This window comes from Bufo bufo, chromosome 1, assembly GCF_905171765.1.
Source record: "Bufo bufo chromosome 1, aBufBuf1.1, whole genome shotgun sequence".
NCBI lineage: Eukaryota > Metazoa > Chordata > Amphibia > Anura > Bufonidae > Bufo > Bufo bufo.
This window is the reverse complement of record NC_053389.1, coordinates 592,521,841-592,545,084: the sequence shown is the minus strand read 5'-3', so window position 1 is coordinate 592,545,084 and position 23,244 is coordinate 592,521,841. Positions and strand designations below refer to the sequence as shown.

The 23,244-nt window shown below is 46.5% G+C and overlaps 1 protein-coding gene across 1 annotated transcript in view; it reads left to right on the top strand.

Moving 5' to 3' along the window:
- The window catches only part of SMO (smoothened, frizzled class receptor), a 75,231-nt gene that overhangs the window by 17,470 nt on the left and 34,517 nt on the right, over positions 1-23,244 (top strand). The window contains exon 2 of the mRNA XM_040413483.1: positions 22,816-23,021. Coding sequence (XP_040269417.1) covers positions 22,816-23,021 — 206 coding nt within the window. The remainder of the gene's footprint in view (positions 1-22,815; positions 23,022-23,244) is intronic.

Genomic DNA, 23,244 nt, shown 5'->3' with positions numbered 1-23,244 from the left:
CAAGTTCACCGGTAGGGGGCTCTGGTGGACTTAACTGGTGGGCCGGAAAACTAGTACGAGCCCCAGAGCTTCTCGTACTAGTGTGGGCCACAGTAGTGTGGGGTCTCATCATCGCTAGATGATGAGGAGGACGCGGATGACAAAAGGAAAGTGGGGTCATCCTCGTCCTCACTGGGGCTCTCGGACTCAGAGGCAAGCTGGGCGTATGCCTCCTCAGCCGAGAACATCCAGCGGGCCATAGGGGAGTGTTTGTGTGCGTGATAAACTTTATTTGGTGTGCGTGTGTGTGTGGGGGGACGGGTGTTCGCGAACTTACCCTAAACCTAACAGACAAAAAAAAAAAAAAAAGGCCCAAAAATTTGATTTTTTTATTTATTTTTTATTATTTTTTTTATTCAAACTCGCTGATCAACCGTCCGAAGTTGATCAGCGGTGGGGTGTGCGATGCGCTAACAGTGGCCGGACACTAAGAATCCCGGCCACAGTAAGCGTATGCATAAAAAAATAAAATAATATGCTTGTGCCCCAAAAAAAGTTGTGGTGGGGGTGCGGGAGGGGGGCAAGCTGCAGCACACCTGGGGGTTCTAGAGCAGGGTTAAAAACATGGGGTGGAAAGTGGGCGGGGTTTCAGCAAATCAAGCGTGCAATATCTCGGAAACCAAAGTGGCACAAACGTTAATTTTTGCGGCACAAACCAGCACAAACGAATGGTGTATTGCTTTTTGAAATTTAAGAACATGGGGTGCCAACTTCACACAGGTATGTTCGACCCTTTAAATAGGCCTTGAGACATGACTTGGATATTAAATAAGCCAGCATCTTATCTGAAGATGGCTGTTTCAGGGTGATTGCCCCTCATCAGTGCAGAGCAGAGAGTACGGGCATCCCTTTCTTCCCAGAATTCCACAGGAACATGTATGGCCTATAGGTCTCCTCACACCAATTAAGGCACTATCTCCCCAAGGAGAGATAGTACCCCCCAATTCCTGACTTAGACCTTTCACCCAGGTAAACCAGTACCCTCTTCTCTGCATTGATGAGGAGCAATCACTCCAAAACAGCTGTCAGCAGATGTGGTGCTGGCTTGTTTAATATCTGAGTCATGTCTCAATGCCTATTTAAATGGTTGAACATTGACTTATAGGATAGCTGCCCTACATCTGGTGGCATTAGAGTCCGAGCTTGTTGAGAGCTCATTTGGATTCATTTCTATGCAGTACCCCAGAGATAGGAGTACTTGCAAATTGTTTGTTGTTTAGTTTTTGTTATGTCATTTAAAGGGGTTATCTACTGATGATCTTTCCTTTGGACCTCCGTTGATCAGATGCTGATGGCTAGTGTTGAGCAAAATGAGCTTTGGATGCTTCATCCGAAGTCGCTTCGTTCAAAACTTCGGAATAATACTGTACGGAGTACCTTCTCTGTACAGTATTAGAATGTATGGGCTCCGATGAGCCAAAGTAAGTTATTCACAAAATTGCGCGTGACTTCGTTGAACAGCTTCTGTTCTGAGGTACTAGTCGGAACCGAAGCCGAGTTCGGTTTCAATTTTTAAAGTGGTTTTCCACTTTAAAAATCGACTACCGAAGTTATTCAACAAAGTCACACGCGACTTCGTAAATAACTTACTTCGGCTCATCGGAGCCCATACATTGTAATACTGTACGGAGACGCTCAAGGATAGATTTTAAGTAAGAAAAAGGCGGATAACCCCTTTAGGCTAATCAACCCTGATACAGCTCCTACAGGAAGCTGGGAGGTAGACTGGTTAGCTCCACCTCTAGCTCAGTCTAAAGCCTCATGCAGACGTCCGTGGAACACTGTCCGTGAGATACCGGACTGGCATTGCAGGAGCGCACTGCGTCATTGGTTGCTATGACGCCAAGCCCTCCTGCAATGCCAGTCCAGTATCTCACGGACTGTGTTCCACGGACATCTACATGAGGCTTAACCCTTTGAGGACCATAAGATTACCGTCATCAATATAAAAATAATTATATTTTTTTCCATTTAAGAATGTATTTGAACAATAAATAAAAGCATTTCCACACTTGTGTCATTTTTGGGGGAGGAGTCATGACACGGGACAAATGTGACTATTTAGGTTACTTTTAATGGAGAGCCAAAAGAAGCAAATTTTTTTTTTTTTTGTTACAGCAACTGAAGTCCGTACACTTCAGTTGCTGTAACTAAGCCATTTCATGAAATAACTGGCAAAAAGCTAGATCCATTTGTTGATAAGAACTTATATTTTGACTCAAACAAAAAAAAAAGTATTTTAAGTTCTTAATCAGATGATACAGGCAATTAAAAACATGGGACAAATACGTCCTATGGTCCTCAAGAGAGTTTGTAGTTTGCAGAGGAAGTGAGAGGGTGTGTTTTGCCTCACTCCTCAATACTAGGTCAAACTACAGAGACTAACCATCTTGGATAATCTACCAAGAGAGAACCATCTGCAAAATACAGTACTCAGGGCCGGACTGGCCATAGGGCAGACCGGGCATTTGCCCGGTGGGCCGGGCCGCCTCAGGGCTCGAGTCGAGGGGGAACGGGTGGGAACCATGGGTGTAGGAAGCGGGGGGACGGATCCCCCCAGGAAATAATGCGGGGGCTGGAGGGGACAGGTTTGGTCAAATTTCCCCCAGCGCAGTGTGTGCGGCGGCGGCGGGGCAGGCACTGAGATGAGCGCTTTCATTGTGGAAGCAAAGCGCTCATCTCCATAGTGATCTGTTTGTAACGCCGTCCTCAGGACAGCGATACAAACAGAAGGCTGTGCGGAGGAGCAGGGCAGGGAGGTGTGTCCCTTTCCTGTTCCTCTGATAGGCTGCCGGCCTAGTAGTGCCGGCAAGTTCATAGGTTTTGGAACCGCGCTGCTGGGAGCTATGTATTCCGGTCACAGGTGGATGATACAAGGGTGTCAGCCCCTCTCCTCGACAACCAAAGGATATGGTCCTCCCAGACCTCCTCCTCTACAGGGTTTAAGGGGATAGGCAAGATAGTGAAGCACCCTTGAGAAAGTTGTTCTAAAAGGTTTTATTCTACTTACAACAGGTCAGTAGACAAAAGGCATAAAAATACAAGATGATCGTCACGTTCCTGCCCGACCCGGGTTTCGCTACCTCGCTTCTTCAAGGGCGATGACTGAGCATGCTCACAAACGAGCCCTATAAATAGCCCAGCCCTCTCATTATTATTCAAGCGGGTGTGGTTCCCATCCGTATAGGACATTTTCAAAATAACAGTTTTACAACATATAACATAAAATCACACTGATGCAATCATTTTTAAAATACAAACATAGGGGGGCGGAGCTAACCAATGGCCGGGTAAGACGTGCTTTACCTCGGCTCCCGACCGACTCCAACTTTAAAGCCTGACAGGACACCATCCGCTTCGCTGACCACATGACAGGTCGCAGGAGAAGACCCTCATCGACGCCCGCTCCGACACGCCGCAAAACGGGAGCGATTTCCCGCTTCTTCGTCCCCTCCAGCCAGACAGACGCTGACCGAGGGGAAGACAACTCTCCCAAGATGGCGGCGAGACAGGTCAGAGCGGCGTCCCCCACGCGCCATGAAGATTCAGGCCCACAAGCCCCAGAGTCACCACAGCAGCTGAGGGGTACACCTACCGGTTCGCCGGCATCCTATGCTGCGGCAGCAAGCTCCGGCTCGTCGGCGGCTTCATCCCCGCCATACACAGGGTCGTTCTCAGCAGCACCTCAGGGACATTCTTCTAGAGGCCGCTGCTCCCAGACCTCGATCTTGGAGTCAGGGGCATCCATAACCCCACAGAGAGAGGATGAGGACTGGGACTGGAAGGTTCACCTCAAATCCCTCCCCACCAGGCATGAAATAGATGCCTTATTTTCCAGGCTGGAAACTTCTCATAAAAGAGATATGGAGGCCTTGCAGCATGACTTAAAGCAGGTGGGTCAGAGGGTGGAGGAGGCAGAATCCATGCAGGAACAAGTACTGGGGGTCCTGGAGTCACACCAACAAGTCATCCAGACACACTCTGCTCAGATCCAAGATATCATCACACATCTAGACGATATTGAAAATAGAAATAGGAGGAATAACCTACGCATTAGGGGCCTTCCTGAAGATATTTTACCACAAGATCTTGAGAAATGGGCCACTTCCTTCTTCAATACATTGATGTCCAGAGAACCAGGACAATCTCTTGAAATAGATCGTATCCACAGAGCCCTTGGTCCTAAACTAAGCGATCCTAATCGCCCCAGAGATGTCATATGCCGTATACATTTCTTTAAAGATAAAGAGGCCATCTTGAAAGCTGCCAGATCTGCAAGCAAAATCATGCATGCTGACAAAGAAGTCATCATTCTACAGGATCTAGCCAGGCGTACCTTGCAGCTACGCAAAGCACTGAAACCGTTACTGACAGCACTCAAAGCCAAGGACATTCCTTACAGATGGGGATATCCATTTCAATTGTCCGCTACTAAAGAAGGGAGGTCAGCTGTATTCAGATCCCTTGATGACCTCGCCAACCTCTGTGCAGCGTTTGATATCCCGCTGCTGGAGTTGCCAGATTGGCCTAGTCCGAAGCAACCCATTCCCATCCCACAGAGGGAAAGATGGCAGACGACCTCACCTAAGCAGAAGAGGACCTCTAGACGTGAGCCTAACCCTAACGATTGACTGTTGGGACATTCTCGCTCACCCACCTGAGGGGATCTACACCCTCCTGTTGCCTTTATTGTTCTATACTGTTATAGAAATTATGTGCATATCATTTTCTTATGTATAGGTCTCCTAGACCTATACACACACCTGTCCTGTTATATATTCAGCAAATGTTATTTCTGCGTTATTATAAGTTGGAGTCCAGTAAGGAGACGGTTGGTCCTTGCTTTCTCCCCACCCCACTTAGGGACCGCAGCACACACCGCTGCGAAAGACCTCAGTTGTCACCTAGCACCCTTGGAACCGACGATGTTGGTTCTTCCAAATAAGATTTATATGCTTTATATGTGCACTGCTCTGTGTTTAATTGTTCCCCTTGTTGTCTTCCTTCCCTCATGTGTCCTTCCCCATACTCCTACTACATTTCAGATAGTACTGGCAGAATATGGGAGATTATGCTTCCCTCTCACTAATATTCCTCAAAATGGCACCCATATCGTTTTGCACTTTTAATGTCAGGGGTTTCAATAAACCCGAGAAACGGAGTCAGATTCTATACAACCTCCATAAGAAGAGAGTTATGATTGCTATGATACAGGAGACTCACTTTAAAGCAGGCGCCGTTCCCAAATATGCCAACCGTTATTATCAGAATTGGTTTCATGGTCCTAATCCCACTAGCAGATCAGGGGGAGTCTCTATAGGACTCCACAAATCATTTAGCTATACAGTTTTATCCTCTGAGATAGACCTAAAGGGCAGGTTTGTTTTCATTAAGCTCTCTGTGGATCATTCTGTCATAACTATAGCTAATGTCTATTTTCCTAACCAGGGACAAACAACTTTTGGATCCAAGATCCTGAAAAAACTATCCAAATTTGCAGATGGTTCCCCAATCATACTTGGAGGCGATTTCAACCTGGTGATGGACCCACTGCTGGATTCCTCATCTGGTAAGTCCTCGATCTCCCCGAGTTCTCTGCGCAGTTTTAAATCCGAGCTCATGGCACTTCGCCTGGTGGATCTATGGCGCATTTTGCATCCAGGTGTCAGGGATTATAGCTTCCACTCTCCAATCCATAATAGCTATGGTAGACTCGATCACATCTTCATATCTCAACAACTGCTGGACTCTGGGCCTAAATGCTCTATTGACACTCGCCTGTGGTCTGATCATGCACCGGTGTGTGGCATTATTTCCTCCCAACCTTCTTACACCCGGCCCTTCTCATGGAGACTGAATGATAACCTGTTATCAGATGTAGCCTGCCTAGCAGACATCAGGAAAGCTATTACCAACTTTACTAATGATCATCTAACGGATTTGACCGCCCCCCCTATTAAATGGGAGGCCCTCAAATGCGTGCTTAGAGGGGTGTTTATTTCACATGGCTCCAGACTGAAGAAGGAACGGTCCCACAAATTGAAATCTCTTCTATCTGACCTTGCCATAAAAGAAAACCTAAACAAAAATTCCCCTACTGACAACTTAAAATCAGACATTTCTCTAGTTCAACACCAAATATTGCAGATCCTAGACCAAAAATCATTATGTTTTAGAGATAAAATTAGACACGGGTTCTTTGAGTATGGTAATAAATGTGGAAGCTGGCTAGCTAGGGCCTTACATCCCCGAACTGCTCTGACTCACGTGCCATCAATTAATACAGGTACTGGAAGCTCTGTACACAACCCAGTAGATATCACAGCGGAATTTCAATCCTATTATGCATCCTTATATAATTTACCAGCATCCGCTCTCTCACGAGAACCCCTTAGTGATGAAACTCGTGAATACATAACCCAATTTGGCCCTACACCTATATCTGACGAGGATACAGCCACGTTGGAAGATGATTTCACCCTCCCTGAGCTAGAGTCAGTGATCAAGAACCTGAAGAATGGGAAATCCCCAGGCCCTGATGGATTGACCTCACGGTTCTATAATATTCTCCGAGAAGACCTTACACCCCTATTGGTTGAAACCTTTAATTCCATCGCACCAGATTGTCCATTTACACGACAGGCACTCCAGGCACATATCACAGTCATCCCCAAACCAGGCAGGGACCCAGCGTCATGCTCTAATTACAGGCCTATCTCCTTGCTCAATGTGGATCTCAAAATGTATGCCAAGCTTTTGGCTCTGAGGCTCCATCCCCACATTCCAGGTTGTATACACAAAGAGCAAGTAGGATTTGTACCTAGACGAGAAGCCCGAGATAATACACTTAAAACGCTAGGGTTAATAGCGAGAGCACAACAAACCAAAATTCCACTATGCCTTCTCGCTGTAGACGCTGAGAAGGCGTTTGATAGGGTGAGCTGGCGGTTCTTAGAGGAGACCCTACGCCACGTTGGCCTAGGAGACAAAATGATCTATAGGATATTAGCTCTTTATTCCTCCCCTTTAGCATGTGTTCGTGTTAATGGACTTCTTTCTGCCCCTTTTGAGATCCGGAATGGAACACGTCAAGGGTGCCCCTTGTCCCCCTTTTTATACACCCTTGTGATGGAATCCCTGGCTAATGCTCTTCGGGCAAACCCTTCCATCTCGGGTCTCAAGCTGGGCAATAAAGAGCACAAACTGTCCCTGTTCGCAGATGACCTGCTTATTTACTTAACCTCTCCCAGGATTAGCCTGCCCTCGATTCTTCGCGAATTTGATCTTATTGGGCGCCTTAGTAACTTCAAAGTCAATGTGCAGAAATCAGAGATTTTGAACATAAACATGCCCCAACGGGAAGCAGATTCCTTAAGGGACTCTTTCTCCTTTAAGTGGACCTCCCAACATATTAAATATTTAGGAGTACATATCCCAGCCAACTTGACACATGTTTTTAAACTTAACTATCTACCTTTGCTTAGAGCTATTGAATCCAGTTTCCATAAATGGACTTCACTCCAGATTTCTTGGTTTGGGAGGATTAATGTGGTGAAAATGGACATTTTACCGCGTCTTCTATACTTGTTTCAGACGATCCCATGTAAAATCCCTTTAACCTATTTTGCTAAGATCAGGAGAATGGTATCGGTTTTTGTATGGAAAGCACCCAGAGCTAGACTAAGTTATAGCTTAATATCTCGTTATAAAGCTCTGGGGGGTACGGGACTACCAAATTTTAGCTCATACTATAAAGCGACAATCATGAATTGTGTGCTTGATCTATGTCACAACCGCTCTACTAAACTATGGGTAGAAATTGAGCATGAAATGGCTCCACATTTAGCCACTGGAATCTTTTGGTTGTCCCCTACCTCCTTGAATTCATTATCTAATTCGCAATCCCCGATGCTTCTATATTCCTTGGCTAGGTCCTGGGCTAAATTTGCGGGTAAACTTGGCCTTATACATTCTCCTGGTCCTCTCACGACACTCACGGGTCATACAGATCTCCCCACAGGCTTGAGTCAACTCCCAGCTTTAGGAGACCATAATAGACAACCAATCAAATTAATAGACATATATAAACAGAATGGTTTACTCCCTTTGGAGGATCTTTCCCACATTATTCCTGCAGACCCTGGGCGTTGGCTCCTCTACTTTCAGTTGCGAAGCTTCATTAAATCCCTGATACCTGGATCGCGGTCATGTCCCCCCTTAACTGAATTTGAAAAGATGTGCACAGCGAGGTCAGCTCCTGATCATGCTATATCTCATTTATATGCCATGTTGAACTCTGGGGAGAAAGAGGACTCTTCCACAGACATCCAGGGAACTAAACTCAAATTCATGTCTGATTGGGAATCGGAACTGGGAGCCACCTTCTCTGTAGACCAATGGTCCAGATCTCTCCTCTTCACTCACAAATTAACGGTGTCTTGTAATTTACAGGAACTCAACTATAAAATCCTTAGCAGATGGTATAGGACCCCAGTGCGATTACACCAATTTTATCCTCAGGTATCTGATGCATGTTGGAGATGTCTTAATGCAAGGGGATCCATGACTCATATTTGGTGGGACTGCCCGGGTGTAGCCCCACTGTGGCAGGAGATCTTTGACTTATATAATTTCTTATACAAAGCTACTATTACACCCTCACCTGCGTTAGCTCTTCTATCCATGTTCTCAGGGCGGATCTCACAGATTAAGAAGGGAGCCCTCCGATTATTTATCCTAGCTATGAGACAGATAATTCCCCGTCAATGGAGGTCTACAGAGAGTCTTTTGAGAGTGACCTGGTCTAACGCCCTGGACTCACTAGTTCATATGGAAGAATTAAGCGCTAGGGATTCAGGATCTGCTACAGCCTTTTGGGGGACTTGGGACCCATGGAATCAATTTCGTACCTCCACATCTTTCCATGATTGGTTGACAACAGGTATTGTACCCGGTAATAGCTCCTAAATACTACACTAAGTAGAATCTCCTATCCTATCCTATACACCCCTCCCCCTCCCCCTTCCTTGTGTATATGTCTTGGTTTTGGTCTGTCATGTCTTGTGATGTCTTCCCGGTCTTATGTGGTTATTAGTCTGGAAGTTAGAGAATAAATGCCGTGTATGCTCTTAGATTCATCTATGGAAGCCCCAACGGTACTAATACTTGAAATTTTGTTCCGTAAGACTAATTATTGAATGTAATACTACCTCAGACTTATTGGTATGTTCAGTTCTTGACCTTGTACTTTACTGTTTTGTATACTCATTGGATGTATTTAAACATTATTCAATTATACGATTTAATAAAATAATGATTGAACCGTAAAATACAAACATAAGAATATAAAATTATACACGGGAGTGGATTGTTACTCCCTATTGCCAATTTGTGTAAAGACCCTTTCGGGTTACCGCTGTTCTCAATAGTCAATATATACATTCAGCCTCTTAATAAGAATCTATCCCCCACTTAATCCTCTCTTGTCCTAGGTGTATCCCAACTCAATTTATTATAGTAGTTCTATCCTCATATACATTCCATCCACTCCTCGGATATTATACCGGTATTCTCCACCTACTCCCGGAGCGTCATTCAGCTAATTTCCACTCCTCCTGGAACATCCCTCCACAGGACGCCATCCGATTCTGGGACGTCACACAGGTAATCTCCGCCCACTCTTAGAACGTCACTCAGGAGGGCGCCACCCACTCCGGTACCGTCATTCAGGTGTTCTCGACCCCGCCTCCACCCCTGATGTTCCCATCACAAGGCATCATTATCCAATGGAGCAGCCAATACTAAATTAAAAAAGAGTTTAATTATCTTACCATCCCGTTCCCCTTGGTGCCGGTGATACACTGCGTGCAGAATTATTAGGCAAATGAGTATTTTGACCACATCATCCTCTTTATGCATGTTGTCTTACTCCAAGCTGTATAGGCTCGAAAGCCTACTACCAATTAAGCATATTAGGTGATGTGCATCTCTGTAATGAGAAGGGGTGTGGTCTAATGACATCAACACCCTATATTAGGTGTGCATAATTATTAGGCAACTTCCTTTCCTTTGGCAAAATGGGTCAAAAGAAGGACTTGACAGGCTCAGAAAAGTCAAAAATAGTGAGATATCTTGCAGAGGGATGCAGCACTCTTAAAATTGCAAAGCTTCTGAAGCGTGATCATCGAACAATCAAGTGTTTCATTCAAAATAGTCAACAGGGTCGCAAGAAGCGTGTGGAAAAACCAAGGCGCAAAATAACTGCCCATGAACTGAGAAAAGTCAAGCGTGCAGCTGCCAAGATGCCACTTGCCACCAGTTTGGCCATATTTCAGAGCTGCAACATCACTGGAGTGCCCAAAAGCACAAGGTGTGCAATACTCAGAGACATGGCCAAGGTAAGAAAGGCTGAAAGACGACCACCACTGAACAAGACACACAAGCTGAAACGTCAAGACTGGGCCAAGAAATATCTCAAGACTGATTTTTCTAAGGTTTTATGGACTGATGAAATGAGAGTGAGTATTGATGGGCCAGATGGATGGGCCCGTGGCTGGATTGGTATAGGGCAGAGAACTCCAGTCCGACTCAGACGCCAGCAAGGTGGAGGTGGAGTACTGGTTTGGGCTGGTATCATCAAAGATGAGCTTGTGGGGCCTTTTCGGGTTGAGGATGGAGTCAAGCTCAACTCCCAGTCCTACTGCCAGTTTCTGGAAGACACCTTCTTCAAGCAGTGGTACAGGAAGAAGTCTGCATCCTTCAAGAAAAACATGATTTTAATGCGGCACAATGCTCCATCACACGCGTCCAAGTACTCCACAGCGTGGCTGGCAAGAAAGGGTATAAAAGAAGAAAATCTAATGACATGGCCTTCTTGTTCACCTGATCTGAACCCCATTGAGAACCTGTGGTCCATCATCAAATGTGAGATTTACAAGGAGGGAAAACAGTACACTTCTCTGAACAGTGTCTGGGAGGCTGTGGTTGCTGCTGCACGCAATGTTGATGGTGAACAGATCAAAACACTGACAGAATCCATGGATGGCAGGCTTTTGAGTGTCCTTGCAAAGAAAGGTGGCTATATTGGTCACTGATTTGTTTTTGTTTTGTTTTTGAATGTCAGAAATGTATATTTGTGAATGTTGAGATGTTATATTGGTTTCACTGGTAAAAATAAATAATTGAAATGGGTATATATTTGTTTTTTGTTAATTTGCCTAATAATTATGCACAGTAATAGTCACCTGCACACACAGATATCCCCCTAAAATAGCTAAAACTAAAAACAAACTAAAAACTACTTCCAAAAATATTCAGCTTTGATATTAATGAGTTTTTTGGGTTCATTGAGAACATGGTTGCTGTTCAATAATAAAATTAAACCTCAAAAATACAACTTGCCTAATAATTCTGCACTCCCTGTATACCATCTGCCCAAAGTCCACAAAAATCCAGTAGACCCCCCGGGAAGACCGATAATTTCGGGGCTCAATTCATTGACGTGCAGAGTCACGGAATATATTGATTTTTATTTACAAGGGTATGTTCTGCAAAACCCCTCCCATTTGAAAGATACTGGGTCTGTGCTGGAGCTCATCAAAGACCTTAACCCCCCCACTGTGAACACATGGGTGGCCACAATTGATGTGGCATCCTTGTACACAGTTATCCCAAAGAAATTGGGAATGGAAGCGGTGGAAAATAGAATCAGAAATGATGCGAAAATGGGGAATCAGCAGGGCAATTTTATTTTGGAATGCCTCAGTTATTGTCTCGATTACAACTATTTTTGGTTCAAAGACTCACATTACGTACAGTGCATTGGCACTGCGATGGGGGCGAAATTCGCCCCCAGCTTCGCAAATATTTTTATGGGGGCCTGGGAGGAGAATTTCATCCTTCCCACACTAGGAGCGGACACTCCGGGAGGCAAATTGACCTTCTGGAGGAGGTATATTGATGACTGTCTCCTGGTGTGGGAAGGAGGAAAGGAGGGACTCGAGTCCTTTATCTCCCAATTGAACCACAATAGTTGGAATCTACGTTTTGTGGGGGAAATCAGCAACACAAGCGTTAATTTTCTTGACCTATGCATTCGGGTTGAAAATGGGCGTTTCCTTACTAGCTCCTATTTTAAAGAAACAGACGTGAACTCCTTTATTGATATGAAGAGCTGTCATTACGGCCCATGGCTCAGGAACATTCCGAAAGGACAGTTCAAGAGGATGGCCCGTAATTGTACAGAGGTGGATGAATATAGAACGCAATGTGGGGTGTTAAAAAATAGGTTTGTGGAGAGAGGATATGATGAGGCCAATTTAGATGAATGCATACAGAAAGTAGAGATGGAAACAAAAGGAAAAAAGGAACATACAAAAAGAATAGTGATAAAAGAAAATAGGGACTACAGATTTTCATTTGTGACCAAATTTTGCTCCATGTCAGATAACATTAAGAAAATGGTGAAAAAGAACTGGGGAGTTTTAAAAAACGACCCTACAATAGGAAAAATAATACCTGCAAATCCCTCTTTTATTTTTAAAAAAGCGACCAACATTAGAGAGAAACTCGTACGTAGTGCCATACCCCCAGTTAATGTGAAGGAGAAAAAAGAAGGAAAATTTACCTGGTGTGGCTTTTGTGCAGGCTGTAAAAATCGGAACTCCAGAGATCGACAGGTGAATATTAAACAGATAGTGTCTAAAAAGAATGGGGCTTAATTCCGTATAAAGAACAATTGTTCGTGCGAAAATGAGGGCATCATCTACGTACTGGAATGCCCTTGTGGGCTCCAGTACGTGGGACGGACAATTAGGAAGCTGAAAGTTAGGATACAAGAGCATCTACGGAACATCAAAAAAGGCCTAATGACCCATAGCGTATCAGCACACTTTAAATTATCACATGGAAAAAACCCACAAGGGTTAAAATTCGCTGGAGTTGAAACTGTTAAGCCACACTGGCGTGGGGGGGACTCGCTGGCACAAATCAATAGAAAGGAAGTGGAGTGGATTTACCAGCTAGGAACCCTACAACCCAGAGGGCTTAACATTGAATTTGACCTTAAACCATGTTTACTGTAAAATGACCCACCGGTGGCGACGTTCGGCTGTTCTCTACCTGGCCTCCTAAGGACCTTTGGATGACGTCAGGTTTCCTGGCTGCTCCATTGGATAATGATGCCTTGTGATGGGAACATCAGGGGTGGAGGCGGGGTCGAGAACACCTGAATGACGCTACCGGAGTGGGTGGCGCCCTCCTGAGTGACGTTCTAAGAGTGGGCGGAGATTACCTGTGTGACGTCCCAGAATCGGATGGCGTCCTGTGGAGGGATGTTCCAGGAGGAGTGGAAATTAGCTGAATGACGCTCCGGGAGTTGGTGGAGAATACCGGTATAATATCCGAGGAGTGGATGGAATGTATATGAGGATAGAACTACTATAATAAATTGAGTTGGGATACACCTAGGACAAGAGAGGATTAAGTGGGGGATAGATTCTTTTTAAGAGGCTGAATGTATATATTGACTATTGAGAACAGCGGTAACCCGAAAGGGTCTTTACACAAATTGGCAATAGGGAGTAACAATCCACTCCCGTGTATAATTTTATATTCTTATGTTTGTATTTTAAAAATGATTGCATCAGTGTGATTTTATGTTATATGTTGTAAAACTGTTATTTTGAAAATGTCCTATACGGATGGGAACCACACCCGCTTGAATAATAATGAGAGGGCTGGGCTATTTATAGGGCTCGTTTGTGAGCATGCTCAGTCATCGCCCTTGAAGAAGCGAGGTAGCGAAACCCGGGTCGGGCAGGAACGTGACGATCATCTTGTATTTTTATGCCTTTTGTCTACTGACCTGTTGTAAGTAGAATAAAACCTTTTAGAACAACTTTCTCAAGGGTGCTTCACTATCTTGCCTATCCCCTTAAACCCTGTAGAGGAGGAGGTCTGGGAGGACCATATCCTTTGGTTGTCGAGGAGAGGGGCTGACACCCTTGTATCATCCACCTGTGACCGGAATACATAGCTCCCAGCAGCGCGGTTCCAAAACCTATGAACTTGACTTTGCCAGTGTGAAACCTACCACACGAACCCGGGACCAGCAGCAGCGCAAGTAACTGTCCGTGTTGAGACGCAGGACTGACTTTCTGTTTTAGTAGTGCCGGCAGCCTATCAGAGGCCGGCGTAGGCGGCGCGATGACGTCATCGCGCCGCCTGAGCCGTACAGCGCTGGAGTCGGGACACAGGCCGGAACAGGCCTTCATCGCATCGCTCCAAAGAGGTAAGTATAAGTGTTAATTTTTTTTTTAACTATATACAATACTTAGTTTTTTTTACTGGCACATAATGGGGGGGCCCTGTTATTACTGGCACATAATGGGGACCGCCCTGGTATTACTGGCACATGATTGGGGGGGCCCTGGTATTACTGGCACATGATTGGGGGGGCCCTGGTATTACTGGCACATGATTGGGGGGGCCCTGGTATTACTGGCACATGATTGGGGGGGCCCTGGTATTACTGGCACATAATGGGGACCGCCCTTGTATTACTGGCACAAGATTGGGGGGGGCCCTGGTATTACTGGCACATGATTGGGGGGGGGCCCTGGTATTACTGGCACATGATTGGGGGGGGGGCCTGGTATTACTGGCACATGATTGGGGGGGCCCTGGTATTACTGGCACATGATTGGGGGGGCCCTGGTATTACTGGCACATGATTGGGGGGGCCCTGGTATTACTGGCACATGATTGGGGGGGGCCCCTGGTATTACTGGCACATGATTGGGGGGGCCCTGGTATTACTGGCACATGATTGGGGGGGGCCCTGGTATTACTGGCACATGATTGGGGGGGGGCCCTGGTATTACTGGCACATGATTGGGGGGGGGGCCTGGTATTACTGGCACATGATTGGGGGGGGGGGCTGGTATTACTGGCACATGATTGGGTGGGGCCTGGTATTACTGGCACATGATTGGGGGGGGGCCTGGTATTACTGGCACATGATTGGGGGGGGGGCCTGGTATTACTGGCACATGATTGGGGGGGGCCCTGGTATTACTGGCACATGATTGGGGGGGCCCTGGTATTACTGGCACATGATTGGGGGGGGCCTGGTATTACTGGCACATGATTGGGGGGGGGGGCTGGTATTACTGGCACATGATTGGGGGGGGCCTGGTATTACTGGCACATGATTGGGGGGGGGCCTGGTATTACTGGCACATGATTGGGGGGGGGCCTGGTATTACTGGCACATGATTGGGGGGGGCCCTGGTATTACTGGCACATGATTGGGGGGGCCCTGGTATTACTGGCACATGATTGGGGGGGGCCTGGTATTACTGGCACATGATTGGGGGGGGTCTGTTATTACTGGCACATGATTGGGGGGCTGTTATTACTGGCACATGATTGGGGGGCTGTTATTACGGGCTGATGAGAGGCACTGGGGTGGGGCTGATGAGAGGCACTGGGGTGGGGCTGATGAGAGGCACTGGGGTGGGGCTGATGAGAGGCACTGGGGTGGGGCTGATGAGAGGCACTGGGGTGGGGCTGATGAGAGGCACTGGGGTGGGGCTGATGAGAGGCACTGGGGGGGGCTGATGAGAGGCACTGGGGGGGCTGATGAGAGGCACTGGGGGGGCTGCTGGAGAGGCACTGGGGGGGGGGCTGATGAGAGGCACTGGGGTGGGGCTGATGAGAGGCACTGGGGTGGGGCTGATGAGAGGCACTGGGGGGGGGCTGATAGGCACTGGGGTGGGGCTGATGAGAGGCACTGGGGTGGGGCTGATGAGAGGCACTGGGGGGGGGCTGATAGGCACTGGGGTGGGGCTGATGAGAGGCACTGGGGTGGGGCTGATGAGAGGCACTGGGGTGGGGCTGATGAGAGGCACTGGGGGTGGGGCTGATGAGAGGCACTGGGGTGGGGCTGATGAGAGGCACTGGGGTGGGGCTGATGAGAGGCACTGGGGTGGGGCTGATGAGAGGCACTGGGGTGGGGCTGATGAGAGGCACTGGGGGGGGGCTGATGAGAGGCACTGGGGTGGGGCTGATGAGAGGCACTGGGGTGGGGCTGATGAGAGGCACTGGGGGGGGGGGCTGATGAGAGGCACTGGGGGGGGGGCTGATGAGAGGCACTGGGGTGGGGCTGATGAGAGGCACTGGGGTGGGGCTGATGAGAGGCACTGGGGTGGGGCTGATGAGAGGCACTGGGGGGGGGCTGATGAGAGGCACTGGGGGGGCTGCTGGAGAGGCACTGGGGGCTGCTATGAGGCATGGGGCTCTTATCTGAGGTCTGATTGGGGGTCATTCATATTGGGGTCTGAGCTGAGGTGTGATCTGAGGTCTTATTAAAATTGGGGATCTTATTGGGGCTGTTAGATGAGGTCTGATTAACATTGGGGGTCTGATTGGTGGTCTGACCTGAGGTGTAATGAAAATTTTTTTTTTCTTATTGTCCCCCTCTAAAACCTAGGTGCGTCTTATGGGCCGGTGCGTCTAATAGGGCAAAAAATACAGTACTTGCTTGCTCCAGCCGACCTCCCCTGCCCTTTGCGAACGCCGCGCGCTGTGACATCACGCGGAGGCACTTGGGTGAGTTGCCACACTTTTTTTCCCAGGACTTGACCCCTGGTTAGCCTGATTGTGTTCGGCCGGGCACGGCCGATATTCCATTTCCCGGGCACGGCCGTTATGCCCGATGCACATGTTGAGGTAGCTTCTCCCTCTCATTGCCCTGCTCAGAGGCCGAGCAGGCAGATGTAAACGAGCGTTGGTCATCTGAGCAGGCTGATGCATACTGCACTAGTACCTGACAGACCGGCGCTCGTTTACGCTCTGCCTCTGATAACATTTTATTACCTGTATGCTAGCTCCACATTCTGCAAGCATCCACCTGAGTGTCAGCATTCTCTGCTACCAACAAAGCTTTCAATTTGGAGAGGAAATTGCGTATCACAGCAGACTTCCCAGCCAATAGAGTATTGTCTTTGACAGACCAGGAAAAAGCTGTCAGTGAGGTGGTGTTGTGGTTCGCCTGTGTACGGAATTGGTGGTATTTGCCAGAGTTGCTGGAGAAGTGTGAGTGCTATTTCGGGGGCACTGACCTGTACAGGGTGTGGAGGATGGGGGGGGGGGGGGGGGTTGAGATCCACTGAGGATATTATAAGACTTTTCTGTAGCTTCCTATATTGTTGCAAGGTCTGTATGTTGGTTGTTGCAAAGCTTGTGTGTTGGCTGAAGCCTTCCTATCTTACTGGTGGCTGGCCCTGCCCCTCAATTGTGCTTCCGATTTTGGCTCCGCCCCTAGACTGCAAGGGGGTGGGGCCTGTTGGGGGTCATGTGATTGGGCTGCTCAGTCAAAAATGCCCGGGTCTATTTTTTGTCCCAGTCCGGCACTGACAGTACTCCAGGAAAGGAGATAGAGGACTGAGCTGGACGTTCCAGGATCTGTAACGGCCGAGCAAACAGAGTCAGTGAGGTACTCTGCTATCAAAAGCCATAGACATTATTGTTATGAGTGGGAAGTCTCTAAGACACCATCCACACCTAGACACGACCTGGCCAGTTGTATCTTAAACCTGTATGCCGCAGTAGTGAACTACAGCTAGCATTTAAAAAATTGCTCGCCTCAGATTCTGGAGAGGATAGAAGGAGTGCCACATTCTCAAACCTGACCTATACCCATACAAACTATCTGGGAAAACCTGCACTGTGAATTGTGTTCTCAGACTGTTGGATGGACTACAACCCTCAGTTTGCACTTCAGTAAAATGAGATGTTTATTTTTCTACATCTGGCCTGGTTACTGACTCCAACACCATTTGTTGGCCACAGCACCAACATCTCCTGCCTTGCATCCACGCCAAATCCAAAACACCAAGGGCAGTCCAACTACCATCAGGCAGGAGTCCCAGCTTTAGGGTGTGCCCGAGGGAAGAAAGGGAGTGACTGCGTGAGGAAAGTCATTTTGATAGACTTGCTACACAGGTGAAGTTCGTCTAATTAAAACACGGTGAGGGACATTTATCAATACTTATTCCAGTCTTGATCTCCCTGCACTTGCGTGAGGCACTGGTAGATACCTCTTAACAAATCAGGCTCATCTCTGCCCTGCTGTGCAGCAGATACTGGAGTCTACGCCACCTACAGGCTGGTGAAGACTTCAGCTATAATTTCTGCCACTTTCTAGCGAAAGTTATGAGCCCCACCCCTCTGTTAAACCCCCTCGTTTCGCCACCTAGGAAAAGTGTTGAGAAGCCTAAAAAGTTGCAAGTTATGGTGCACATATAGCATGCACTATAATATGCGACTTTTTTAGGCCACAATAGTGGCATCAGGGGCTTAATAAATGTCCCCCTGTGTTTCTTTAGTTGATCTGAGGCTCTGTCCATGAGTTATGATACTTTTTAATATGTGAATGAGGCCTTTGGTGCAATGTTGGTGTCACCATTGTTTTTGTTGCACCCAAGCTCCACTCCTGTCGCCATCCCCTCCCTCGCTGCTTTGCCACTGCCTGGCCCTGTCAATCAAAGCAGCCAGGGAGGGGCTGGCAATAGGAGTGGCGCTTGGGTGTGACAAGAGCAATGGTCATGCCCTCATTGGACCAAAGCCCTAAGATACATATTAAGAAAATGTATCATAACTCAGGGACAGAGCCTCAGATCAACTAAAGAAACACAGGGGGACATTTATTAAGCTCCTTACGCCACTGTTGTGGCGTAAAAAAGTTGCATGTTATGGCGCATGCTATAGCCTCAGATCATCAAGAGGAACAGCTTTTTAATGAGGTGAACCACAGCCAAGTGTCTATGTAAACAGTTGGATAGGGAGGTTGCTGGAGTCAGATTCCCTTTAAACATTACACAGGGTCCATTCAAATCAGTGAATGATCTGCCTCAGGTCCTCTACAGCAAAAGATGCCATTTGTAATCACTTTCCACTATGGCCAAGAAATAGGGATCCTAAGCTTCTATTAACCTAGAATTCTCTAAATAGAGTATATAAAAATGGGTTTTTTTGGGATTACAGTGATTTTTGACAGATATGTTCATGTGGTTTCTTACCTCATGTACATTCCCCACATGCTTTTTTTTTTCAGTTTGGACTCTCCTGACCCGTTTAGACCATGTAAACATTTGTTTCCATCCTGTATGTAGCACTTCCTATTATTGTATCCAACCAAACCCATGATGCACTTCTCCTTTCTCTGCCATGACTCCAGCACCGCCCCTGATAATGCCTGGCTGATTTATAGCTCCTCCCACCCAGCTAGTTACATAGACACTGCCCTATGGACATAACATCACAGGAAATAAGAAATAGCTGCATGGACATGCCTAGAACAGAGGATAGGAGCAATAAAGGTAAAAGAAACACATTACAAAATGACAGCTACCATCATAAATGATTACTTTTCGGGATATTGATGCAAACTGGAAAATTTGTTTTTATCTTTCATTTTTTTTGTATCCATGACAGATAAGGGTGGGTTCACATCACATTTAATGCTTACGTTTGACATATACATTAGGAAAAAAAAGATACAATAATGCAGCACACCACATTCTTGTATCCAGCACAGTCCAGTAAAAAAAAGTATACATTTTTTTTGTTTTTTTTTTTACAATGGAACTCTATGGTAAACAGATGCCACTGTATGGATGGGAAAAACATGATATGAACCCAGCCTAAGACTTAACAGCACAAAATGGGAATATTGGCAAACAGTGATGGCCAGTTCGCATTGTTCGCCCCGCGAACATATGCGGGCTGCCATCTTTTTTCACAAGTCCGGCGAGGCACAGGTAAGCACTTACCTGTGCCTGTGCCGCAAGCCGGTCTGAAAACAAGTGCGGTCAGCGGGAGCAGGCAGTTCCGAGAACAGCCACCGGGGGCCTTCATCGGGCTGTTCTCAGAACTGCCTGCTCCCGGTGACCGCATTTGTTTTCAGACCGGCTTGCAGCACAGGCGCAGGTAAGGGCTTACCTGTGCCTCGCCGGACTTGTGAAAAAAGTTGGCAGCCCGCATATGTTCGCGGGCAAACAATGCGAACTGGCCATCACTGTTGGCAAATACAGTGATCTTTTTTTTCCCCCACCGGCTTCTAAAGGGTTTTCCTTTTTTTTGGGGATTCAGAGGTGTAGCATGCTACACTGATCTGCTAGTCAAAGAGCCACTGACAGAAAACTAACGCACATGGAGAACTTTACGTGTGTAACACGCCTTCATGCCAACCTCCATAGGCGTGGACCCTTGTAGTTGTCACCTCAATGTGGTGTAGTGCCTCCATTTGAACCGTGCTAGAATCTCTGTAGGAATGTAGGAGGGTTTTCCTCTTCTGCTAGGGGTCAACTCGGGAAACAGTGGTGGGCTAAGTAGAAGCAATGCAGATATGAAACACGTGCAGTCACATAGCCTAAGACTTATTTTTTATTATTTCATTTTTAGTACACAACAAGGGTCCTGCTGACAAACTTGTTACATTATTATGCCTTATTCACATGTCAATGTTCGGTCAGTGATTTCCATCAGTGATTTTGAGCCAAAACCAGGTGCGGCTCTAAACACAGAACAGGGGCAGATCTTTCCCTTATACCTTATGTCTGTGGAGGCTCCAATCCTGGTTTTGGCTCACAATCACTGATGGAGATCACTGACCAAAACACTGACGTGTGAACAAGGCTTTACTTTATTACATTTTATTGCCACATGCAAAATAATAAATGATACTTACTAACGACACTTACTGATTATAATCCAAGTTATTTCAGGTGGGACTGAGTGCCTACTACATGCCAATTGTGAATCATTTATATATACTTGTTTAATTGAATTGAACAATCCCCCCAAAAATTTAATTCAAACCGTGTGGAAATGAAATTCATGGAAACGGACAATTGAGGCTTGACACTTAATTTCACATTAACACTTACAGGTAGATTGCTGCACTACCCTGTGTTTTGTTGTAGTAATCATGTCTATATGCTGGTAAAATTTAACAATCCCCCCCAACAATTAAATTCCAATTATGTGGATATAGAATAAACGGAAATAGACCCTCACTATCGTCTTAACACTCATAGGTAAATTGTTACCCTAATGTGTATTGGTGCGCTGATCACCTATGTGCTGGTTTCATTAAAGGGGTTTTCCTATCTCAGGCAATAGGGGCCCATTGTCTGATAGGTGCGAGTCCCACCTACCTGCACCGATAATGGAGCCCCAAAAGTCGTGGAGCTGCCCTCCATTCATTTCTATGAGGCCCCCCCACAAAAAATTGTTTAAAGTATTTTCCTTGCAGGTAGATGCATTTGATGTTTGCAGGAGCTGCAGAAGTATCAGGAGGTACACCCAGCCTCAGCTACTCACTTCTCACTCCCTGGCTGACAGCTTTCCCTGCTTGTCCCTATTCTAGACACACAATTTGTCGTCTTTGTAATTCTAGCCGTTTCCTTCACTGTCCCTGGCAGTAGAATACAAGCTTTATTGTGACTTATGACTGTCCCTGACTCCCTAAGATCATTTGTGGCATTTCTGGCAGACACTGTAAGACCCAACCATCCTCATTCACAGCCCAACACAGAATGATATTCTGCTTGGTCTGCTAGGGCACCTGTCTACCTGCTGCGGCACTGATTGGCTCATTCAGAGCAAGTCCTTCCCCTCCACTTCCTCTCTCTTCTTCCTTCCTAGTGCTTTTTTCTTGAAATGTGCACTAAAATGGCGCCACTCGCTATTTTAGTGGATTGGTCTGAAGCGAACCTGAAAAGATTCAGGTTCGTCTGCCTCCCAAAAAATAGCAAAGTTGGCCGATCCGAACTGGTTTGCTTATTCTTGCCTGGCACCCATTTTTACCCGACAGCCAGTCCTAGGCCCCCAGAACTCAGATTTGGCGATATCTCCTCATTGCAGTTCTTATATCCCTTAAGTCCTTTCAGGCAAATTTTGGCATAAATTTATACCTTATCCACTGGACAGATGGAATTTATCAGATGACATGTATGAAGATGTACCAGACTCTCCTTTACATGTCTCTTCAACATTTAACTTATCTTATTTCACTCCTGTTCACACTGACTTCTGATGTATGATCTGGGATTGCTCTACTATACTATACTATACTATACATACTTTCTAACTACTACCTCTGAGGTTTATTTACTTTGTGTTCTCGATGAGGAAAATTGTCAGCTTTCCTGGACTCGGTCCCTCACTATGTGGAGGAATACAGGGAACTATATGGTCCTGTTAGTGTATAAAGGGATGACCTGAAGGATCAGAAAAGGTGTGGGATGTACAGTATGGGGCACTCATCCTTTATACGTCATACATGTTTTCTATCTGCTCGGAGGAGGGTACTGTATGGCACTATATAGGATAGATTTCTGAGCATATGAATGTCGGCACACGTTACGTCACTGGTATATTTATACCTTTACGTGAAGTTTTTAGAGTATGTATGGACATACAGTGGATAAATGTCTGTGTCCGAAATGTATATGAAACCCTATGAGGTTCTTGCGTGTGACAAGCCCCATACAATAAAAGTGGTGTAAAGGAAAACTGGCTTAGTTGCCCATAGCAACCAATCAGATTCCACCTTTCATTTCTCAGAGCCCATATGGAAAATGAAAGGTGGAATCTGATTGGTTGCTATGGGCTACTAAGCCAGCTTTGATAATTCTCCCTATTTCCACTACTGATTGAACTATTAGCTCAAGATAAGTGAAATATAAACTTGTTTCTGTTCTTTGTCAGGTTTACGGAATGCTCCTCGCTGCTGGGAGGCGATACAACCCCTGCTCTGCGCCGTGTACATGCCAAAGTGTGAGGCGGGCAAAGTAGAGCTGCCAAGTCAAGGCCTGTGTCTAGCTACCCGGGGCCCTTGTGCTATTGTGGAGCGTGAGAGGGGCTGGCCTGATTTTCTAAAATGCTCCACAGATCGATTTCCTGAAGGTTGTCCGGTAAGAAATACTTATCAGGTTTCCTCTACTAATTTACTTGTACTCCCAAAATGATTTCATAAAAAAAAAAATTTGCAAACCAATTTTTATGTTAAAGGGGTTTTCCAGGCTCTGCTATATTGATGACTTATCCTCAGAATAGGTCATCAATATCACATGTGCAGCGTGCCAGGGCTCCCTAAGAATGGTATGGGCGTGAGCATACTAGTGAAGGAGGTGCCGA